The following is a 25,168-nucleotide window of genomic DNA, read 5'->3' as shown; positions in this document are numbered from 1 at the left end:
CTTCTTTGGTAAAATTGTATTTGTGATATCTTTTCATGTTGCTGCATTTAGTTGAGTTCCAATCATTTCCTTTGCTGAATAGTATCTTAGAGTCTAAGAATAGCACGCTTGCGATGTATGCTCCTTATATGTTCTATGCACGCTCTTTTGCTGCGTCTCAGGTTGTTGTGGTTTACTATTACACATAAAGCTGCTACGAAGACTATTAAAAAACAAACAAACAAACAAACAAAAACTCTTAACTGAATCACAGCTACACAATTCTTTTTGCCCTGTAAGGTGATGTATTCACAGGTTCCGGGGAGTAAGACGTGGACATCTTTGGGGGCCATTACTCTGCCTACCGAACTCAGAACAGTCACTTCAAAGAAAAGCAATTTGACAACATGTTCATAAAGCAGTACAAAGGTAGTAACTAGATCTGTGTATTTTTATAGAACTTCAGCAGCTGAGGACAGACTGCTGGTTACAGAGGTCGCAATTTTTTTTGAAAAGTAAATTCTATTTTTAGAAGCCCTGAAAAAAAATCTTCCTAAACAGTTCATGTATTCGTTCCATAATTTCCTAGAAATACAAAGTATTGACATTGTTGAAAAATTTTATACATCGCTTCTGTCTCCTCTCAAGAAGGACACAGTCTAGTCTAAAACGTGGTCCACCTGAGCTTTATGATCTCAAAGCCTTTACATTTCTGCTCACCCTGTTCTTTCCTCTGGATCAACTGAAGAGCAATTAAGTTTATGTTCTGATTTTTGAATTCTCTTCATTCAACATTTAATCAAGTACAATTTAAAAATTTTTTATAGCATTTACTTCTAGATGACTGCATGAGAGATGGGATAATTAAAAACACACATTTATAAGAATGTGACTTGCAACTGTTAATCTATATTTAATCGATAAGATCGCTAGAAAGTGTCAGATGGCCCAGATCTTCCCAAGCAATGTGCTAACACAGTCACCCAAAAGTAGGTGTTAGGGAGGAAAGGCAAAAGAAGTGCCAAGGTGATAAAGTCTGAGGAATACAGCCCCGGGGTTCCCTGGAATGGTTTTAGTACTTGAATGTGTGTTCCAAATGTCCCACCCCAGATATGGTTTGTAGCAACATTTGGAGGAGCTTTTAGAGACTAGTGTTCCTCACAAAACACTTTGAGAAACAGTCTTCTAGGACAACAGTTAGAATAGTCTGCAATAACCTATATGGGAAAAAAATCTGAAAATGAATGAATATATGTACACGTATAACTGAATCACTGTGCTGTACACCTGAAATTAACAACATTGTAAATCAACTATACTCCAATAAAATTTTTGAAAAATTATAAAAGAAAAAAGAAAGCCAGAATAAATTAATTCAAATGTTAATCTGTCCTGTATTTTTCTAAAAAGCAGAAAATGAGAAAAATGTGGATTTTCGAACCCTGACTATAGTGTGTGTGGTGTTCTCATCCACCAAGTATAAACTTTACCCATCAAAACCGATTTATGGCTACTGAAGTCTTAGTTTTATAAAATACCTTAAAGGAGCACTCATTACATGGTAGGCAGTGACTTGGGGACAGAACTCTAAATAAGGATAACTACTGAGGTCAATTTCCCTTTTATTCTTTGCTGCGAGCTGAGTTAAAAGTGATCAGCAAATCGCTGTCTGAGTGGGAACTATTTCTTCTATTTTCCAAAAATTTAATGTTAAAATTCCCAAAGTCTGAATCGTTAAGAAAGTTTTGATGTATTTATTCTCCATCACAAATCCAAAGTAACGTTTTGTCAATACACTTTTCAAACTGGGGTCAAATTTTGCAAACCGGGTCTTATTTCTGAATATTGCAGTAAATAGCCCAGTAACTCCTCCCTTATCTGGAACTCTTCTGTCTGGGAATCTCAACAACCATGTGTAATCTGGTTGAAATCTGGGGTGTAAGTAGAAAAACAGGATGTTAAACAACTAAAATAAATATCATAATATGTTTAACTGAATAACTGAATCAATTTGCTATACAGCAGTAATTAACACAACATTGTAAAACAAATATACTTCAATAAAAATTTTTTTTAAATAAAAAATAAATATCGTAAAATCCACACACTCATTCATTAATTCAACAAGTTTTAGCTGAGTACTTTCTACAGATCCCTTTTATATATCCAAAGAATAAAATAATTATTTGTAACTGGAAAGCTACATATTAATTATAATCAATACATACAACTTTGAGATCCATAATCATGTTTGACTTTCACAACAAACATTATTTTTTTCACACCAAGTAAGTGATGTGCATCATCATTTGTACAGAGCCTCTCTGATCAATCTGTAAATTCACATTTAATTATAGAAATGTTATATTAGTGGGGGACACTAAAAGCTCATACTGTAGAAGATCATTTGTTAAGATGTATTCAACCCTACTATACATATAGGCATTTCAAAGTCATTAATATTCAAGTCAAAAAGATAAAAACCAATTAAAATAGCATGCGAGACAAACCTGTAATGTTTTAAAAACACTTCAGGAACTCTGCATATGGTGGAGGGTAAGAGGATGGGGGATGGGCTAGATAACTTAATACCAGTACAATAAATAAAGCAGCATGATGTGGGCTGCTGTAGTCCTTCATATTGGGAGGGCAGATAGAGCCAATTACAATATTGAAGAGATCTGTTTCTAAGTAAAAGTGAATTTAAAAAACTCGGGGGATCACCCAGCCACCGCATGCTTACAGGTAAAAGTTTCTGTTTTATTGTTTAATGACGTCAATCCACGTGGCATTTACCCATTTTCTAAAAGAAAAAAAAAAAATCATAGTTTTTCCTTAGAGCTGCATGGAACATCTCCTTCCACTGAGTCTCAGTGCTGGGGTTCCTCTGTGCTAATGTGGGGAAGGATGAGGGAGGTTGCCGGGAACTCAGCCGAAAGGCTCATCAGTTTCCAGGTTCATCTCCGGAACCCCTCCCTGACCTGGAGGGCGAGGCACGGAGCTGGGCTGGCCTGAGATGGATGAGAGAATTAAACCAGAGCAGAGCCCTGACATGGGTGGTCACAGGAAGGCCTGAGTCACAAAGGCACCATCTCTTACCCAAAGTGAAGAGGAGTGAAGACTATGTGGCAGCTATAGATTCTTAGGAAATGTTTTAAATGTAAAATCAATGCTAACGACCTATAAACACATTTTTTTTCAACTGCCCTAGTTGGTCAGTTTTCTTCAGATGTGAATTTTTAAGACTTCCTTAAAAGAAACTCATGTGATGCTTTTATAATGTATTTCTTCAGGTCGGGCATTGGGATTAAGAAAATTCATGCTGCAGTCTAAATGTCCATCAACAAACGAATAAGTAAAGAATACGTGGTATATATATATAAGCAATGGAATACTACTCAGCAATGAAAAAGGATGAAATAATACCATTTTCAGCAACATGGATGGACCTATAGATTATCATACTAAGTGAAGTAAGTCAGAGAAAGACAAATATCATCTGATATCACTTATATGTGGAGCATATAAAATATGCTGACACAAATGAACTTATCTACGAAACAGAAACAGACTTATAGGCATAGAGAACAAACTTATGGTTGCCAAAGGGGATAGCAGGAAGGGGGCAGGGGAGAGATAAATTAGGAGTTTAGGATTAACATGTACACCCCACTATATATAAAAGAGGTAAACAAGGTCCTACTACATAACACAGGGAACTATACTCAATATCTTGTAATAACCTATAATGGAAAAGAATCTGAAAAAGAATATATATACACAAATGTATAACTGAATCACTTTGCTGTATACTTGAAACTAACACAACATTGTAAATTAACTATACTTTGATAAAAGAGAAAAAAAAAACAACTTCATGTTGCAATTAACCCAGTTTTCTATAGGCTGATGAATCCAATGACGCTATTTCCTTTTCAGTGTCCCATCTCTCCTAGTTCTGGCTCACGAAACCAGTACTGGAGGTGAAGCCAGGCAACAGTCCACACTGTAACATGAGGGCCCCAAAATGTCAGAAACTGGCTTCAAGAAAAGAGAGAGGAAGGGGGAGAAGGAGGCATCTAATCAAAACCTACTTTGTGGTTGTCGTACTAACGAGGTTGTCCACTTTCTGGTTCCAGCTGTGGAATTTACTGTACAACAGCTGCCATTCAAAGGAAGAACAATTCTTCCCAGTTTTGCAGAGAACAGGCCAACAGCCATTATCATCTGTATACGTGTCGGTATAGGGACACACACGCGTGCACATGCTTCTATTGGAAAGGAAAAAAGTAAAGCTTCCACGTCCATCCATAAAAGCCCCCCGGGGCAAGTTCATTGGAAAACCCAGCAGCCTCGAAAGAAGTAATGAGCACACACATAAAGACCCACACACCCACCAAATGAGTTAAGTATCATCCCAATGTTTACACCGAGGCATATGCACTCTTTCAATAATGCTTCGGACAAAAATACATTACGCTTTATAGGATGCAAGAGTCCTAAAAGGCTTTAAAAGCTGGGTTGCCACTAAACAGCCAAACAGACAAAACCTCCAAGAACATAAATAGCAGGAACGCAGTCTCCAGTGAGATGTCTGTCCTGGCCGAACCAGATCTGAAACTACTAAGGATATGAAGCCATCTTCATTTTCACCATTAAACCCAAAGTGAGAAAGCTGTAACTGGTGGGTTAGAAATGAATAGATTACTCATTTCTTCATTCCCTTTACTTTTGCTAGAAGATGGAAGTTGAGGGTCAGTTGAAATACTTTCTCCTCCGATGGGAGCTCGATTTCTAGGAGAAGGTATTAGCAGAGGTCAAACTATTTCTAATTTAATGCCATTAACTGGATATTTATAATACTAGCCTTAACCAGAGAAGGTGGGGCGTACAGGCTGTATTTGATAAATGTGAATCAGCTAGTCTTAGACAGGAGTCTTCAGGGTGATGGAGAAGTTAAAACTTTTTGAGACAGTTAACTATTTCACAACATCCTTTTAAATGCATGGAGTTATTTTTTTTGAATGATGTTCTCAGTTATGATATAAAAAAGACTTTTGCTATACATTTGGACAATATGTTTTAATAAGTTAGCCATAATCAAGTACTATGTTTTAAGATGTAGATAGGCTTTTGTGAATAAATATGTGCTTTATATGGAATTCTTATAGCAGTCTGAATTATTAAGTAAATACATAATCATAAGAACCATATACAAACTGAAGATGGGCATTTGCTATTTTATCTCTTTATTTTGTGTCCATCCCTCTGTATCTCCATATATCTATCAACTATGGATATACGATATACTATCCATATACACTATAACCTTCTGAAAGCCAGCATTATTCATCCACCGCATGGAAACTTCCTTTTAATAAGGAGGGCGATTAGAATTCTAATGGCTCATTAAAGAGCTCCTTCATTTATTCACTCCAGAAATATTTGTTGAGTGGTATCAAGGTGACAGGGCACAGATGTTGTGAGGTGGGAAGTGTGGCCATGGACAAAACATACACAGTCCTAGACCTTCTGGCATTTGTATTCTAGTAGAGGGAGACATATAGCAACTACCAGATGAGCACGTAAATAGGAGAATTTCAAACAGTGGTCCCTACTATTACCAGCCTCTTAGAGAATAGCATTTGAACTGGGATACACGTGTGAAGGAGATTTTTTTAGAAAACTGAATGTGTGTCATTACACACTGAAAAACATCTTTAGAAACTGGCCCCATTACTATATGCACTGACAACACGAGAAGCAGATTAGGATTAGAAAACATGCAAGTGTGCAAGTCAAACGTGTTTGGGGCCAATTAAAAAGCAAGGAATTGGGGGGCTGGTCCTCTTGCAAAGACCCTCCGTGCTGATGCACAAAACAAGAATAACACTACGCTTTCCAAAACTGCTGTCAGATGAAAACAGTGAGCGCATCTTGTGCCTACCGTGTCCCTGGGTACAAAGCAGAGATGAGATGCACTCCTGTATCTTTCCCTCTTGAGAAAGTTACCCTTTGTAGATTTCTTCATGCTGCTTCCTTTCCCGTCAGCCACCGGTCCTACCACTTACTGAGGAGTCCTCCAGTCGGTCTTTAGATTTCACAAAGTGAAACTTGGAACAGAGCAAGTGAAGCACTAACGCTACTCCAGCTAAAGGACTGGCGGGTGGTGCCGGTCGTAATTCTTCTAATTATTGTTTTGCTCCAGCAAGCTGATCTCATCTTGGGTTATCTGCATTACTTTATATGCATCAGAAGCTACATCTTACCCTAGCACACAGGGCCTGTGTACTGAAGAATGAGAGGTCAGATTGCAAGAGAGAAGACAGGCTGGTGAGGAGACGAAGGCAAGAAAGACCTGTGTGCCCGACGGCCCTGGTCACCTGACTGCAAACGGGTCTCCTGGGGCCTGACTGGACTTAGGAATCTCTGCTTCCAGCTCAAATGAGAATAATCAGATCTGTGGTAGCTCCTCGGAGGCAGGAGACAATGATCATTCCAAGTCAGGATACTGACAGTCTCTCCAGGACTGGTACTAGATTACCTGGGACAGGTGAGGAGATGAGGAAACGGGTGAAGATGTTAGGGTAAGAATAAAGACTGCACTGAGACTATCTGTGTACCACTCTCTAATCTAAGTCCTGTAGAGGCTGTGAAAAGTCACGGTAGCTGGGCAGAGAGCAGAAGGGAAGAAAACACAAAGGAGAAAGGAAAGCTCACAAAGTGATTCCGTGTGAATAGCATTCCTGTGAATTTCACTGTGTACCTCATTTCCACCACTTTGATGCTATGACTTCTAGTCAAGCCACATAATAATGATATGGTTTCAGCAAATGGATATAAGGTCGATGGCAATCTATGAGCCCAGGGAAATTTGCCCGGAGTGCAGAACAGCCAGCATGGTTTGGAGATGGGCGTACTTCCTCGGAGCCAGATTGGGGTGATCACGTTGGGGGTAGCATGGCCAGGCCCTGGTAGCTCATCCTCTGGATGGACCATCAGGGGCAGTTCTCCTGCGGCTCTGCCCGTGGGCAGGGGTCGTCATCCAGGCCCTGCCCATACACACCAGCTTTAATAAAAGGTACCCCTTTCCTCTACCGTGGCTGTCTTGTCTGTAGTTTACCAATGTGAAGACTGAATTTCAGAGTCTACAGGCAAGTAAGGTCTGCACAGCTGGTGGCAAAGCTGGAATCTGACTATAGTTTTGCCCGACTCCAAAGCCTACCTTCGTGACTACATCGGCTAATCCTGAAACAATCCCCTCTGTAAGTACGGACTGCTATCATACAAGCAAAGTTATTTGCTCTGTTCCGTTGTTTCCACACTTTCCTGACCATATTAAAAGACAGATGCTGCAGAAAACATCATATCAAAATGGGAATTTATAATATTTAAACGTTAACTTGCCTGCCAAGGAGGATTGCTGATAACTGAGCAAGCAAAGAATTAAAACCGTAACGGAAACATTAAGGACAAAAACTAATGGTATTCATCATTTCTAGTAAATATGGTGTGACTATTGCTAACACATTTTTTTTTTCTGGACTGTTAGGGTTTCCCTAATATGTTTATTCATCATGGAAGACCCATCAATTCCTTTAGACTAAAAACCCTTCTGTCCCCTTTTCTTTCTTCCTCCCAATGCACACTTTTCCCCCGTGAGACAAGACTCACGTCTGGTCTTTTTTCTCTTTTTTGGTCATGTCTCACGGTCTGTGGGACCTTAGTTCCCCAACCAGGGATCGAACCCACACCCCCTGCAGTGGAAGTGTGGAGTCCTAACCACTGGACCGCCAGGGAAGTCCCACGTCTGGTTTTTTGATTTCTGTCCCTGTCCTTGCAAGTGTGCCCAAATCAGGTACAAAGTTGGTTTTCCCTCTAGGCAACTATAACTAGTAAGAAGATGAAAAGATCGCCGTACTCACTGTCTCTAGGAAGGGGATTTCATTCCTGAATAACTATTTCTCTAAATGAGCTGCTAACTGACGTCTGCAAAATAATTCTTTTCGGCCTAATAATTGGCTCTGGAACTCATCGTAGTGAAACGTGACCTGCATCCGCATCCCGGGTCCTCCCCGGTGTCCTGTTGTAATCCTTCCTTGTAGGTAGTCAGTACCGCAAACGCAAGGTGCAGGCAAGCAGTGACGTTTTATTAAAGAAACACATCATGGATTTGGGGAAAATACATACCTGATTGCACTTGCAGATAAGTGGCCGTAGGAGCCACTTGCTGAAGAGCTGCTGCGGGAATTATTGAGAATGGTGACCAAGGAGTTGGGAGACGTCCTAATCATGGTCTGAAGGTCAAAGCTATGATCGGACAGTGGTGAAATGGACAGTGTACGTTTTCGGCTTGGCCTGGCTGACAGCCGGGGGCTGGGGAATCTGGTGCCTGTTGTATAAACAAAACAGAACCTGATTACCTGTGGCTGGACTCGGTACCCATTATCTGTTCCTACTACCCCGCGTGGAAGAAGTGAAGGATAAGAAGCCGGCGACTGGCGTTGACAAGTACCTCTCTCCTCCCACTTGTGATCTACTGGGTACAATTGAGGAAATTAGGGAGAAATATTTATCTTCCAAGGGCTTACCTCGGGGGAGCTCTGTTTATTAATGTGCAGGCAAAATGATAAATTGCTAAACAAAAGGGAGAGACTTTTTATGTGTTCTCCCTCTCATTTCCAGTGATTTATGAATCTGACAGCTGCTTAGGTATGCTCATCATTAATTCACCACCAGCGACAAAGACAGTGGTTCCCACAGTCGCACCGCACTCCACCCTCCCCACCGCAATGCGCACCGTTTTAAGGCAATGAGCCGAAGGAAAAAAATGAATTAAAGTATCCTAAGATTAAAAAAATCCAGCTTAGTTATGCCCGCATTTCCCCATGATTTCTGTAGTTATCTGATCCACGGAATACTTACGGCTTTACTGACAAAACTGATAAATACGTTATCCTAAATTAATGGTTCTCGATGGGGGGGGGGGGGGAAACCGATGTTGCCCCCAGGGGACATGTGACAACATCTGGAGATATTTTGGTTATCACGACTCACGGGGTGCTAGAAACATCTAGAGGCCAGGAAAGCTGCTGCACACCTGGGAATGGGCAGGGCAGCCCCCCGCCACCATGAAGAATCATCTGGCACCCGTAGCACCGAGATGGAGGAACGCTGCCCTAAATTCCCCATAATCTATACAGCCTAAGTCCCAAGAAACATTTAAAAGCTTGGGACGTGGTTTGTTTACAGATTTCCCAAGGTTCGGGGAGAAAAACCCTGCAAGCATTATAGTAAGATAACATGAGTCAATTTTAAGCCTCTGGTTATTAGATCAATCAATCAATTGATTAATTAATTCTCTGCATTTATAAGAGTTTTGAGACTTCAAGAAGATTCCACTGATGCAGTTCTATTCTGGAGGTTAGTAACTCACACTTAAACGCCTGCCAACTTAATACAATACTTTTTACATGGAGAGTTAAAAATTAAATGTCCATTTACCTTCAATTTGGTAGATGGTAGAGATTTGAATTAGGGCAGAGCTATGAATGTGGCCCACAGGCCCACTCCTGCCTTTTCTAAGGTCACATTTACATTACAGAGTCATCAAACTAAAGTTTAAGGACAGAATGAGAACATAATACCACTAGGTAAGAGGAAAATCAAACATGATTACTTTTAAGAAATAACGGAGGGTTTCTATTTCAAAGCATGGGTACACCTGCTTACAGGGACATGGCAATTTTAGGGTCCCCAGAAAACTGAAGTAGAAGGTAAGCCTTCTTTATAGAAAAAAGTCTAGGCACTTGGTCTCCAGAAAACTCATTGGGAATATTTTCTTCACCAGAGATGGACCTTGATATAAGATAACAATCCAACATATGCTTTGAGATAATTTAATGAAGTGTAATGGATGAATATGAAAGACTCTATAGATAATATTATAGAGATGAATAGATATACTTTATAGTGAATAAAAAATAAATCATAAACTGGAACTTAGTACCATCCATGTATATAAAACTGGAAAACCAATTTGAATGACGAATGTGGTACCTACTCGAAGCTTTCTTTCAGGCACATTGAAAATTGAATTTCTTCATTTAAGAATAGTTTCATTACCAACCTGATTTAGGCCATGTTCGTACAAAAATAACAGTCCCACTATGTTCACAGCTCTTAGTGTCTAAACCAGCATCTTACTTTTATTATGGCATCTGCCTTACACATAAATGTCTCATTTTTACTCACTATGAGAGGCTAATTTCATCATAAAAGTTTTTCAATGAAGAAATGCATTCCACTTCCAAAGGATTCCAAGGACAAACCAGACTTCTGGTCAGTTTCCATATCATCCTCGAGGGTAACCATTCTCAGTGGGATTCAGTGATCCCTGGCAGAGTTAGAAGTAACAGGACATTCCAGATAGAGCTGATTTCCTGATTTTTTAAAAAACACTAAATAGATAAGGAGGCCATCTGAGGGCTATAAAACACCAGAGGCCTATATCCCCATCACATCATCCAAAGACAGAGCCCAGGGCCTGGCTTCATCCCTTCCATGGAAGCCTCCAGGTTGCCCAGGGCCTGGATGGTCCGGCTCCTCTGATTTTCCCTCCAAGATGGGTACTTATTTAAGTCAGTTTCCACGCATATAAATAGTGTGGTTTTCATGAGTGTCAAGGATTTCTCTAGGATATTCCTTACAGGGATTACTTGCTCTCTTGTCTTTAAAGGTCACTCGAATCCCAAAAGGTAGAATTAGAGCCATAAAACAGACTTGTTCATTCTAATGTGCAACACATAAATACTCTACCCTGAAGCTGGCTGAAACCCAGGTAGGCCCATTGTTGGCACATTTAAAAGTCAGGTGCTCATCTGAATCCAGTTTATTGCCATTTCTGCCAATGGAAGAGTCCTGAAGATGTGTAACAGTGGATCAGAATGACCAGCTCCATCCCAGTTTGCCTCTGGTTTTGCTACTGCAGAGCCAATGTAGGAATTTAAAGTCATTTCACTCCTCCCTTGAAAAAGTCTTCTACGATTTCGATTTAAAACGTAACATTCTGGTTATGTTCTGTTAAACTAAATGCTATTTCAGCTATTTTAGAGGGCAGGGATATAGTACTTTACGCACTTTCCAACCCTTTATTATGCTCTCCCCAACCCCCTAACAACGAAGCATAGAAAGAGAAAGTTGTCAGCATTTGGGGCAGTGACTTGGGATCATCTGTTGAAGGGAACAGCTAAACTACGAGGTGCGGATTTCAAAACTGCTGAAAGAGAAGTGGCCCAGTTCTTCACTGATCATACGGCTTCCTTCTTAAATCTAAGCCCCAGCATTCTTACTGTTCCAACACAGATCTCTCCAATCTGGCTTTCTGTTAATTGTTTTGTTTCTCTATTCTAATAAAAGATTCTGACAAAGAAAAAGGAGGTTTCTTTTTATGTGATGAATGATAGGACATCTAAATTCCTAGTTAATGACAATCAATTTACCACATACTCTGGCAAATTAAAATGCCTTTAATTAGTTTTTACAAAGTAAAAGGGTAGCTTCATCCTTTATTTAGATAAAAACCGCCATTGCCTGACTAAACACATTCTCATCAAATAGAGAAGGTAATATGGGCTGACCTTTCAAGGATTCTCTCGTATTTTAATTCTTTATTTGCAGATTTTTAAATAACTAATTTGCATAATAACACTCAACTTCTTTTTCCAATAATCCCTAATTGAAACGTGGTTATGATGAATCTGAAATGAAAACTCTCTCTTCTACAAAGCAGAAAACAAAATCCCTGCGGAAGATGTAACACATTTCTCTTACTCTGTGTGTGGTAATGAGCTCCCCATTGGAAACCCACCCAAGCTGTGTTCGTATGTAACACAGCTAAGTTAGTTCATGACAGTAAGGGGACCAAGGCTGCAGATTTTATGCCCTGTGGACCAATCATTTTCTCTCTCTTCTAAATCTGAGAACTGAATTATCAACCACTAACAGAGAGTAGACCAAGGTCCACCCATTGTCACAGAAGAATCCAAACAGACCCTACATGGAAAATCACAAATTAATCGCTGCTACTAGAAGAAACAAACAAAACCTCGAGCAGATGTCCTACTCAAACTCATATTGTCGTCGTATTCAAAGGGTTTTGTTATGTACACCTTGGACGATGTTTCAGGTTCACTTCCTGGCAGCTGGCAAATGAATGTGGACTTAAAGAATCCGAATAAATAAGAACTCTTGGATGTTCTGAAAAATGATAATCATAGGCTCTTGTTTATATGTCTAGAGAAGTGACACAAAGGACTTGTCATAAGCCTTGAGGGACCCACAAGAAAGTGATATAAAGTACAACCAATGATCCCATTTTCTTCCACTGCTAGGTAGAGGGCTAAAAGTAGCCCTTCCCGATGTGGAAATGTTTTTATTTTTCCTATGTAAAAGGTCTCAATGAGATAGATTTTTTTTTAATGTAAAGAAAACATGTGGAAAATAAGAAAAAAATAAATCAATGAAACATGTAAAACCAAGTATAGGTCTCTTTTTTAGTCAATTTATAAAGCATAAAATCTACAAAACCAAGGAATGACTCGATGAAGCACATTCATCTAATCAAACACGTTCCCTTGTTCTGCTACCAAGACAATCAGGGCTGACTAGTTTTTTGTGTATCTGCCAAATTACAATCGCCTGTATCTTCCAGTTCATTGATATGAACCGAGTTAAGCGGGAGTCTCAGGATGGTCACATCTGTGGAAGCTTCCTGGGAAACCAAGGCCACCAGAGCCCCAAATACTGGTGGTTCCTCCTCCTCCTCTGGTTTGAAAAGTTAGGTAATCAACCCATCTTTGTATCTTCCTCTCCCTTTCATGAGTTAGCTTGGCCACGCCCAGGACTACAGAAGAGGGCCCCGCCACTTACTATCCATGGCGTGAAGATACTCCATGTGGATGGCCCCTGCGCCGGCGGTGGCAGCGGAGGGGATGATGTCTGCATAGGGACTGCGCTGGCCGGCTAACAGAGCCATCTGATGATAGTATTCTGCTGGGCTGACTCCAGCGTGGGGGGCTGGATGGAAGAGCAGACAAGAAAACATGGTTACTAGTTGAAAGAAGGCCAAAACGAAGCTTTTCCTGAGACATCCCAAAGTCCATTCGCCATCAGCCATTCCTTTTGTGGTTCTTTCTAGGAAAACTTCCTTAACTCAAATTGTGCTTTCACTGAAGTCTCCCAGATATCATTGATTCGAAAATAAAACTGAAGGAAAAGAATAGCAAAAATAAAATACACGATAAAACTTTCGAGGTTAGTTTTAAGAATCACCAGGAATTCCAAATGATTAAATTGTATTGGGTTGGCCAGAAAGTTGGTTCGGGTTTAAGTAAAAATAAAAGACACTTTTCATTTTCACCAAGAACTTTATTGAACAAGGTATTCATTAACCAAACGAACTTTTTGGCCAACCCAATATATGTGTGCATGTATCTGTACACTCATTCCCCTATTTTGCTCCCCAAAATGAAAGGGTCTTGGGAAGATCCCACATGCCGCGGAGCAACTAAGCCCATCAGCCACAACTACTGAGCCCGCATGCCACAACTACTGAAGCCCGCGCGCCTAGAGCCTGTGCTCCTCAATAAGAGAAGCCACTGCAATGAGAAGCCCACACACCGCAACGAAGAGTAGCCCCTGCTCGCCGCAACTAGAGAAAGCCCGCACACAGCAATGAAGACCCAATGCAGCCAAAAATAAATCAAATAAATAATCTTAAAAAAAAAAGTGTCATATCAAATCACTGTATGTTCACATTTATTTTTCCACATTTCTTACAGTAGTAAACAACTTGGATAACCATGACGTCCTTCACGACATACTTAACATTACATCCCTAAGCCTTCTGGCAGGAGGGTCTGAGTCAGCTCTCAGGAGCTGGAGGACCCTGGGCCACGAGTGGAAAAGGCAGCACAGCTGGCTTTAATAACACATGATGGTGGCAAGCTGCAATTTTGTGTTCCATAATTTTAAAGATCTTTTTTTTCTCTTTTTTTCATTACAAAATCAAAAAGAAATACACCTATCAATCTGGAGCAATTTACTGGCAAGTGTCAGCTCTATAGCAGTGGGATAATGATCGGTTTCCTCATGCCAATTTATGTGCCAAAGCTGCAGGACGCTGTAGCAGTTCTGAGGGTGGTCTCCAAATACACTGAGATCTGGATGCAAATCCCAGCTCCACCTCTTACAGCTTCACAGGAAGTTGCTGGGAGCAGTGAAGGCAATGGTGCATGGAGAGTGCTTACCACATAGCATTCGATCAATAAAAGCTAATTTTATCATTATGATGTAGAAACACTAGCATTCTAGCGTAGGTCTGTGTAGGCTTTACATTTGTGTCCATATACTTTTTAATTTTTTTATTGAAGTATAGTTGATTTACAATGTTGTGTTAGTTTCAGGTGTACAGCAAAGTGATTCAGTTACACACACACACATATATATTCTTTTTCATATTCTTTTCCATTATAAGCATTACAAGATATTGAATAAAGTTCCTTGTGCTGTACAGTAGGTCTTTGTTTATTTTATGTATAGTAGTGTGAATCTGTTAATCCCAAACTCCTAATTTATCCCTCCTACCCCCTTTCCCAAACCATATGTTTGTTTTCTATGTCTGTGAGTCTATTTCTGTCTTGTAAATAAGTTCATTTGTATCATTCTTTTTTAGAGTCCACGTATAAGCGATATCGTATGATACTTGTCTTTCTCTTTCTGACTTACTTCACTTAGTATGATCATCTCTAGGTCCATCCATGTTGCTGCAAATGGCATTATTTCATTCCTTTTTATATGTGTCCACATACTTCCCATACATCATAAAGACAGAGAGATATATACAAAAATCATAGACCACAAGAGACAAATATTAGTGACTTGACATGGGTATTAATTGGGCTCCTGAGAGGCAGAACAACCAATCAAAGAATGTTTTAGTCATACTCATCATCAAATACTATGAAAAGCAGAGGACAAGATGTTTTAACTAGAGGTACCAACTCCAGTGGCCCCACTAAATGTCCAGAAGCCAGGCACCATTCCAAGCCCATCGTCAGCTGACCTCCTTATCCCTCTCTCCCTCTGTTCTTATTAGTCACTTCCATGAACCCCCAAGCATTCCATGGAGGTGACTTTCCATTTTTCCCACTAGAAAACCAAATCCAAAGCAGAACGAACTCCAATCTCACTCTTTTCCAGTTTTATTTTTAAAGTGTGAATCTTGTCGAAATGGCAAAACTTCTTCATTAGGTACTTTACAAGTATATTCACTGCATTGAATTGGAGGGAAAAAAGTGAGGCAGCAGCTATCGCTGGAGCACAGCTTCTCGTATGAATGAGTGGATATTTACTGAAAAACCTCAGGAAGCTTCCATCTACTATCCCCACCACGCACAGCCAGCCTCGGGAAGCGTCTGAGTGGAGAATGTGGTCCATGCTGCCCAGTAAGACGGACTGCACAGTGTGTCTCTGTGCCCCAACACAAGCATCAGCGATGTGTGGTTTGCTGCAGAGAGCTCATAATCCTCTACCTGTCATCAGTACAGCTTATGCCATCCTGGACCTTAACTCAGATGCTAGCAATTGTGGGCAAGTGAGTTTGTATACGTGTGTGTGAGATGGGAAATGCTCTTTCTGAACCAAAGAAGCATTTTATCATTGGGCACTTGTGTAATGCACAGCTCCAATTTAAAAGAGTCAGGTGACAAGTCACTGGGAGGCCAACAGAACAACAGGAATTTGGTGCTTTGGAGCTTAAGATGAACATCAAGTATAAGAGGATTAAAGTCAACGTTTGTTTCTTGTCCCACCGCATCCCTCTTGCGGTGTTCATTTGGGCAAGGACAGAGGGCACATACAACAGAGCTGGCCCATCATGTTCTCTAAGACCTTGCAGCTCAGAGCGTGGTCCCTGGGCCAGCAGCACTGACGTCACCTGGGAGCTTCTCAGAAGTGCAGAACCTCAGGCCGCACCTGGGCCTACCCCAAACGGAATAGTATTTTATCACCATCCCCAGGTGATACCTATGCGCACTGGAGTTTGAAAAGTGCTGCTCCAATGGACACATCTGTATACATGTGTCCTTCAGACATGCAGAACAGAAAAGCATTCACCAGAAGGTGAGCAAAATGTGCTGGTTACACATGCACAATGTGGGAATGGCAACAGGGCCAGTCTAAATATACGTGAAGCCACAGAACAGAGCAGTGAATGAACGCAAGGATTTGGGCATCAGTGCATTCTGGCTCTGAGTGCCACCTCTGCCACTTACTAGCCAGTGAACCAGGTTGCAAGTTACTTGGACCCTCTGCCCTTATCCTCACCTGAAAATGGACATAATATCCCACCCTCATGGAGGTGTCATAAGGCTGCAATGAAAGCACGTAATCACATCACTTAGCACAGCGCCCGGCACACGGGACTCAAGAAGCATCAGTTACTCTATGCCACGTTCCAGGAGAGGCATGATGTTTGGAAGCAGAACAGGCTGGTCTGAGACTCACCATCTGTGGGGCTCAGCCCGCGGGCGGCCGAAATCATGGACAGGGATGGGCTGCTGTGCAGGGACCGGATGTAGTCCATGTAGGGGTTGATGTAGGGATGCGGAGGGCTGAAGGGGGACTCAGACGCTGCAGCGGGATTCCGATGCGGGGAGATCCTGATGAAGGGCAGGTCGGAATACGTGGGGCTACTAGATAAGGCAGAAGGCCTAGGTAAAAAGAAGAGCAGACACAAGAGGTACACATGAGACCAAGAGCTCCGTAGGCAGAGGCTGTCTGTGAAAGAAAATAAGTAAGGTTTTACGTGAACTCAAGGCGTCTTGGGGGAAAGAAGATCAGGCATATACATTTCCAGTACTAGGACCTGAAGATCCTGGTGACATCATGTAGGTAGAATGCTACTATGCAATTATTTGGGCGAAGAAAATGGACCTTTGAGAAATTTCCTGGCACTCAGAGTATAGGAAAATAAAGCCTTTGGTTTTCCTCACGAGAAGAAATTCTAAACAGGCATCTGAGCTTAAAGTAGTTGTTGTGATTCTATTTTCCATTTGACCTGAATGTTAATTTTACCATTGAACTTCTCTCTCACCATCATGGTACTGCATTAAAAAAAAAAAAAGAAAAAGAAAAGAAAGAAAGAAAGAAAAAAAAAGAAAGGAAGGAGGGAGGGAGGCAGGAAGGAAGCTAGGAAGGAAGGGAGGGATGGAGAGAGAAAGAAAGGAAGGAAGATTCTTCTGGTCTGGGAGTTTGAGCATGTACATGGTAGAGATGCCTACAAATAAGAAAAGAGACTCATTGCAAAAGTCTGTAAGAAACATGAAATCGACACTCTATACATAGGTGCTCCAGCTTTAGTGTTCTGGGTCTTGAGGTTGTGAGCAAAACCAGTTTCACAGATACGGGTTTCCCTGTTTTGAAGGCAGCCCCCCCTCTCCTTGAGCAGCAGCCCTGGGGAGGCAGCTTCCTCTCGTACTCGTTCTGCATGCGGCTTCCTGATCAGCCACGTTCAGTGAACAATCCGTAATGAAGTGCTCCTGGGGTTAGAAAGTTGGAAAAGATCAGGGTTTTTGATCAAGCTCATGCCTTAGTTATAATGAGCAAAGGTAGAAGCTTTTGGCTGATGAAAATAAATTCTAAGGCACCCCTTGCTGCCACCATACCTCATCCACTCCAGGGAATTCCCTCCCCAGAGCCACCCCCAAGCCCCGGGGACAGGCATTTCTAGAACGGCCAGTCTGTGGAACAACCCCCCCTCCGCTTGCCGCCCTGTTCCTCCTCTAATAGAAAAACGTTTTGTGTGGATAATCCAGTGAACTGGCTCTGACAGGCTACACACTTGTACTTTCCCTTTTTTCATTCACAGAGAATATGGCCATAAAAAGGCGAGACCGTGATAGAGAGGGACGTTCTGAAAAACTGCAAGCTCCTCTTGTGGCGCTGGCTTTAGGAGTGAAAGGAAAGGGAGGAGAAACACATTTTCTCATCCCGCCTCCCAAGCAAAGGCACATGCAGCCGCAGCTGGGCTCTGGCCCCCAGCCCCGTCAGAACAGCGTCCTGGGAGAAGCCAGTTCCTCCAAGTGCACGGAGCAGGCACTGAGTTAAATGAACCCAAAGCTCAGATCGTGAATCTTCTCAGTAGAAAATCAAAGAGGTTAAAACACACGGGAGGGAGAGGATTTTCTTACTTGTTCCTTCTTACTCTTTTTTTTCATTTTGAGCTTAAAAAAAAAAAGAGGCTTTTTATTTGTTCTTCAGATGTCACTTTGGGTGAAATAAAATAAAAATCCAGAGTTTTCTAAATTTACATGTGGGCAGAGTGAGACGTCACCACCTGAAAATAGCTATTTCTTTTCCAAACAACTTGAGGCTTTCCATACCCACTCAGAAATTAGTAAAAATTCCTTGTCCTTAAATAGAAATTGGCAAGACCTATTAGTCTATCCTATTTTAGCTCTTTACTACAAAATAAGGTAGCTCTGTGTCACTGGTTAAATCTGATGCTCCATTTAGACCTGTCACTACCTAAGAGCACACCAGACGCTCAAATTCATTCATTCACTTTCCACCAGAAAGGAAAATCAATCCTTCCAATCCGATTCGAAAGTGATTATTATGAAGTAACAGGCTCCTTTGCAGATTTATGATGAGAGACAGGTGCCGCAGAAATGTAAAAAAGCAGACATTTCAAGAGATCCATGAGATGATACCTCCTAGACAAGCTTTTCTTAGGATCCACGAGAAACTCAGTCTGAACGTTATGAACTAAAAATCAGTGAAGCAATGACATTGCTAACTGGTTTCTTCGTTAGGCAAAAAATTGGAACCTGTAATTTTTCTCAAATTCTAGAATTGAGAATGGTAGTAAGAATATTCCCAGAAGCCTAGATTCCACTGAAGAATCATGGATGGGAAAAAAATCAGCACTTAGAACAACATGAAGATTATAGATGTCGGGCTGGGGTACTCACCAGTCCCAAAGAAGCAGGGAAGCCAGGAGACGGCTGATGCTTTTCTCTCCTCACAAATCTGTGGATGCCTGATGTCCGCCTCCCCCCTTTCACTTTCATTTGACCTGTTCTCACAGGAAGACTGAAGATAACTATTCCATGAGTAAGGAATCAAGATCCGGACACATCTTCCCTGCAGCAATGCCCAGGCTCCGTCCTCCCTTCCACACCAGTGAGAAGCAACAGCAGAGAAGAGGGTTGGTCCCTCCAGGATTTGGAGACGAAGTCAGGAAACTCCACGCACTCTGGTGAATGTCATACCCATGCCTGTCCCTCCCCTCCAGAGATGATGCTGGGAAGATATGGAGTCACCTATTTCTCACCGAGCTGGTGGGACATGCTTTCAGACAGGAATGCGACTAAGAAAGCCGCAAGATATCAACTGCCCTAAAGAAAAGAACCATCTAGTAGTCAAAGGCCAGCCATCCCCAGGATACAACAGGAAAACGTTTAACGAGGGTCATTCAGGGAAGGGTCATCAGGAATTCTGGGGACAGTTGAGTCAGACCATCAGAGCAGTGGTACAGTGGGAGGGCTCAGGGCTGAAGGGGAACTGACGTGGATGGGACAGCAGCTGTGTGACCTTGGCCGTGATACTCACCCCCTTCTTGTCCTAAATAGTCCAATGGGGAGGATACCTACCTCTTGGGGGTCTTGGCAAGTGAATATAACTAAAGCCTCATGTACTGAGCCTAGTATCTAATAAATGCTGAATACGTGCATACAACTTATTTCACAAACTATACTAATATATTCCACTCCTAATATATACACATATACAACAGAGACAAATGTATATATGTACGTATATACTCATACATACACATAAACACACACACGCATATTAGGGATGGCAAATATAGCATACTACGTGATTTTCAAACACTGAAATATTGGAACCCTTTTTTCAAAGCCAATCGTATGGTGGAAACACACCTGCCTGCTTTGTTCCCCAACCTGTCAGTATCCCGGGAGCATCTCCTTGGGTTTCCCAGGACCTCCACTCAAAATCATAAAACCACACAAGGTGATTAAGAACATGAACTCAGTTATCATTAAATGCAAGAGCTCTGAAGGAACCGGACTTGAACCCAGGCTCATCCCCGACTCTGTCACTGAGGCGTGTTTCCTTATACACAACATGGAACAATGACAGTTCTCTGCCAGGGCTGCTGTCACCACCGGTACAGGGCACTCAGTAAATGGTGATGGCCGCTGACGTTCTTGGTGGCTGTCACAACCATCCAACAACTTTTTTGTGTGTCACCTGTTTGCAGTTCAGCACACAAATGTCCAAATAGCAAGACTTTTGGAGACTGGTGTTCCCATTTCCTTGCTGTTCAATTTCTCACTGAAAGTTGATGACTTATTCATTCTGTCTCCAAATCAGGCTCTTGTGAGTTGGGCTAGCATGACCCTTCTCTAGCACTGAAGACTGACAAAAATGGCTTTCTAAGTCATCAAAGCTGAGCACCGAGCCTTGAACTACAACGGCCATGGCAGCCACCTGACATGGATGTAAACATACATAAACCACAATTTTTCAATAAAGCTGCTTTTGACCTTACCTAACAGAGTCATTTCCAAATTCTTGGCATCTAGATCATCTATCATTTATTTTGCTTTTAACTGTAAAGCAAATCTGAAAGGGAAGACTTTATATTTAATAGGCAGATGTGTATACACCGCTGGAAGAAAGAGCCATTCAAGTTGACGGCCAGAGGGGTGAATTCTACTGAAGAAAGAAGAGGTGGGAAAAGTGAGGAAGGCAGTCACCAAGTTTTCCATAGAAATGACATATATCATTTCACAAACTATCCTAAAGTTGACCTGGTAAATATTTGTCAAGCTTGCTCAACATCTTCATTTGTGGATTACAGGAGCACGAGGAAAAAAAATTATAGGTGTCACTTTCTTGGTTTATATTTTTAGTAGATACACACAGAGATTGAATTGAAGACTACTGTTGGCCTCTCATGACTTTCTCTGCTTTTGTAGCTTTCGGTTCTCTCTTTTCTGGGGCTGTACGTGGCTCCGTGGTTGGAAGGCAAACACAAACCACGGAGGAAAAAAAACAAACAACAAACAAACATTCCGGGAAGAACACTGAAATTTAGAACTGCTCCAAGAACAGGGATCCCATGCTATTTATTTTGTAGCCAAAGAGTATAGAAATAGGCCTGTGACCCCCTCAAACTAAATCATAAAACTGCTGTCTAGGAAAAAGATGCCCAAGCTGTAGAGGGTTGTCTGGGTGGCCAGAGCATCACCGAGGGGAGGAGCTATGGTTCCATGACCTCTGCATCTTGGCTCACGCATTTAAGACCCCGGCCTGCCCACCAGGGATAACGTCCCCTATACTGCTTCCACCTCTCTGTCTTCCCAAGGCCATGAAGACCCAATGCGTGGCTACCATTTTGTTTCTGTATCGCCCAATGGATAAATGAAGTATAGCTTCAGACAAGAAAGCAGGTGGGGATTATTTTTATGTTCTCCTGAAAGACAATTAAGTAATATAAAGTTTGTGTTTGTTTGTGGAAATAATTTAACTTTGGATTAATCCTTTTATAAGGTCATGAAAATAGATTACAATGAAAAGAGTAGAGGATTCTTATTAGAGCCTTTTAAACATTATACTATGATAAACTTAAAAACAAAAAACATGTATTGCAGAGAATAACTGGACTTCTTAGTTAAAATGAAATATCATTATATCATCTAATTTGTCACTGCCTTTTCATCTATCTTATTGGGTTACTAAAATGCCAAGATTAAAATCACAGTATTCCATCACTTGCATTACCCATTATGAGAGCATTAAACAAGGTTTATAGGCTGGATTATTACAATTCGCTTTCATGTTGCTTGGAACACTGGAAATGTACACATACCCCTTGCATTCTGCGGTACGCATGAGAGCTTCAACTACCAGAAGACTGAGATGCTGGGGGTTTTTTTTTTTTCTACATAGCAAGTTAATATTTGTTTAACTTTGTTCTTTCCCTAAAAAGTACACACTCTTCATATTCAAGTAGTGGCTTAACAGACAACAAAGGGGAGCTACCCCTTATAATGTATTTTTAATCAACTAATTAATTACTCAATAAGCACAGTTTTAATAAACCAAAATTTGTAATAAAAAATGTTGCTTTCCATACAGCGACAGAAACAAATAACTAAAATGTCCATGGCTAATACACTAGACATCGTTGGAAATTTGCATAGTCCTGAACTTGGTCTTTTTCTCTGTTCAAGGTGAGTTTTCAGATGACTGCTGCCCCAGAATCATCACGTGCCCCTGCAATGTACACATGGGTGTGCTGATTATTTCCCATTTGCCAGCCTTCACCCCGGAACCTCTGCATGCCCTGAAGGCTGCACTTTGCGGTCTGAATCAGCAGGCTCACTTTCCCTCCAGATTCCACTAAGCAAATGCAATGGCAAGAGCTGGCGGCAGAGGGGAGAGAAGTCAGGGTATTAATTCCCCTCACTTCCTTTCACTAGCTACAGTTCTGCTGGTGGCGTTCCTCCCCGCAAGGCCCCCGCTCCCCAAGTGTGACCCCTCTTCCTTGGCTCTAGCCCTCACTGCCCTTGACCTCTGACCACACCTTCAGGCTAGGGCTGGTAACCTCCTCAAACTTTTGCTAGTCCTGGAGGCTTTACTATCACTTTCCGAGCCCTTAACCTTGTCCACACCTCTGTAAATATCTGCTCCATGGAACTGCCAGGAAACTGCTAGCTGATAAGATGGTTCAGTTTCAAATCTCATTTTCATCTCCTCTGCAGCTAAAGAATATTTCCCATGAATTTTTAACTGACCCAGGCCTTTTACAAATGTACCATATTGGATTTCAATTTTGTAAAGCTACATGTATAACCACACAGATGAATATCTCAATGAGATGTTCATTCGATATACATTTTATTGAAAATACATTTACTAAGAATCCATTATGACTTTAGCACTTTGGGGGATTTCAAGAAACATAATATATGGTCATTTGGTCCCTGCTCTCAAAGAGTTTATAGTCAAATGGGGGGAGGCAAAGGCACACACACATGAAGTGTATATAGAACAAGTATTATCTGATGGGTCAAAATGCATCAACAGGAGCCTTCCAGGATGCAGCCTCGTTATGTAAAATATGCAGCATGAACTGTGCTACCAAGAGTAGATAAGATTTGGATAGAAGTAGCCACTGAAGTTGAATGGACATCACTTAATGTACACATTAATGCTAAGATGCTGAATATTTTCTTAGAGGGAGAATTCAAGGGCTATGGTTGATTTCTTTAACAAAAAAAAAAAAAGAGAGAGAGAGAGAAAGGGAGAGAAATATTTGTTTTAATGGGGAAACATCATTTCAAGGGATTTGAGAATGACCTTCTTATTTTATTTCCTATTTATGTCTAATTATAAAAGAAATTTATATTCATGAATTGAAAAGTTGAGATTATTTTCAAAAACAACAGTTGTTCCCTATATCCAAGCTATTCAAATCTAGACAACGTCAATATTTTAACCTATATACTCCAGTATTTTTTTTTTGGCAAATTATTTTTTTAATCTTAATTTGCTGTTCAAATTAAATCCATAATGAGTTATCATTAAAAACCCACTAGAATGTTATTACAAGATATTGAATATAGTTCCCTGTGCTATACAATAAATCCTCATTGCTTATCTATTTTATGTTATTAGTTTATATCTGTTAATCCCATATCCTAATTTATCTCCTGCCCCTTTCCCCTTTGGTAACCACAAGTTTGTTTTCTATGTCTGTGAGTCTGTTTCTGTTTTGTACATAAATTCACTTGTATTATTTCTTAGATTCCACATATAAGCGATATCATATAATATTTATCTTTCTATGACTTAAAATAATCAGAAAAAATAAAATAGATAACTGAATCGCATTGCTGTACACAGGAAACTAACACAATACTGTAAATTAACTATGCTTAAATTAATTAATTTTTAAAAACCCCACTAGAATGGTTAAACTTAAAAAGACTGACAGCACCAAGTGTTGATGAGGATTTGGAGCAACAGGAACTCTCAAATGACCTGAGTATAAGCTGGTGCAACCTCACTGGAAAACAGTTAGGCATTATCTATTCAAACAGATGCACACTTTATGGTCCAGTAATTCCTCTCCTTGGTGTATACTGTGCAATACTGTGTACACACGTGCCACAATATACTAGAATGTTCAGAGCGGCATTATTCATTCATGTTAAAATTGGAAACAACCAAACATCTAACAACAGTAGACTGGGCAAATAATTCATACAATGAAATAGTGACTAGCTATGAAAATGAACAAACTATAATGTGGAAAAATCTCACAAACATCATGTTGAGGAGAAGAAGCCTGGTACAAAAGAATATAATATACTGTATTAGCCCATTTATATAAAGATCAATAACAGACCTAAAAATGAGCATTGGGATGGTTGGGATAATGTTTACCTTTTGGTAGGTTCTTGCGGGGTGGTGCCCGGGGAGGGCTTTTGGATGCCAGTGATTATTATAATTCTAGATTTGGTTAGTGGTGAGAGGTTTTCACTCTGTGATTAACTCACAATAATTCATTGAGCTATTTGTGTATATTCTGTATACTCTTCTGTATGTGTACTATTTATTACCAATTTTTAAGAAAAGAATATATGCATTTGATTTGTGTCGACTATAACAATATTTTCCACAGTGATTTCAAACTGTTCCTATCAAGTTCAGAAAATCAAATAGATGTGCACTTGTATTTTTCAAATTTTGAAAAATATTACTTAAAAAAAGACCATAAATAATAACATGATATTTACCACTATTTAACAAAGATGGTCTAGTTGACATATTAGTCTCAGTTCAAAGTAAACTGTGGAAGATAGGCTTCTGTATATTCACTTTGGGGGAGGAAAGGTCCAGCGAAGCCAATCAAAAGGAGAAGCCAAGCAAATATTCATAACTCATGTCAGTCATGTCCTTTGACAACTGGAGCAATGTTATGTTTTATACAAGAACAATGCAATTGTTTATGGCTAAAAATGATTTTATTCCTTCCTGAGAAGACTGCAAAAAATAATTTGCTAAAATTGGTCTCTACTCTGTACTT

The 25,168-nt window shown here is 40.7% G+C and overlaps 1 protein-coding gene across 5 annotated transcripts in view; it reads right to left on the bottom strand.

Moving 5' to 3' along the window:
• Nucleotides 1-25,168, bottom strand: part of GLI3 (GLI family zinc finger 3) — a 287,400-nt gene that overhangs the window by 74,062 nt on the left and 188,170 nt on the right. For all 5 annotated transcript variants that reach the window (XM_082399704.1, XM_082399706.1, XM_082399705.1 and 2 more), the window contains 3 exons: nt 16,546-16,751; nt 12,910-13,056; nt 8,170-8,371 (listed from right to left, as the gene is read on the bottom strand). In XM_082399704.1, the coding sequence (XP_082255830.1) occupies nt 8,170-8,371; nt 12,910-13,056; nt 16,546-16,751 (555 nt within the window). The remainder of the gene's footprint in view (nt 1-8,169; nt 8,372-12,909; nt 13,057-16,545; nt 16,752-25,168) is intronic.

The sequence above is a fragment of the Balaenoptera borealis genome (assembly GCF_965194805.1).
Source record: "Balaenoptera borealis genome assembly, chromosome: 7".
In the NCBI taxonomy this organism is placed as follows: Eukaryota; Metazoa; Chordata; class Mammalia; order Artiodactyla; family Balaenopteridae; genus Balaenoptera; species Balaenoptera borealis.
This window is presented reverse-complemented; position numbering and strand designations above follow the sequence as displayed.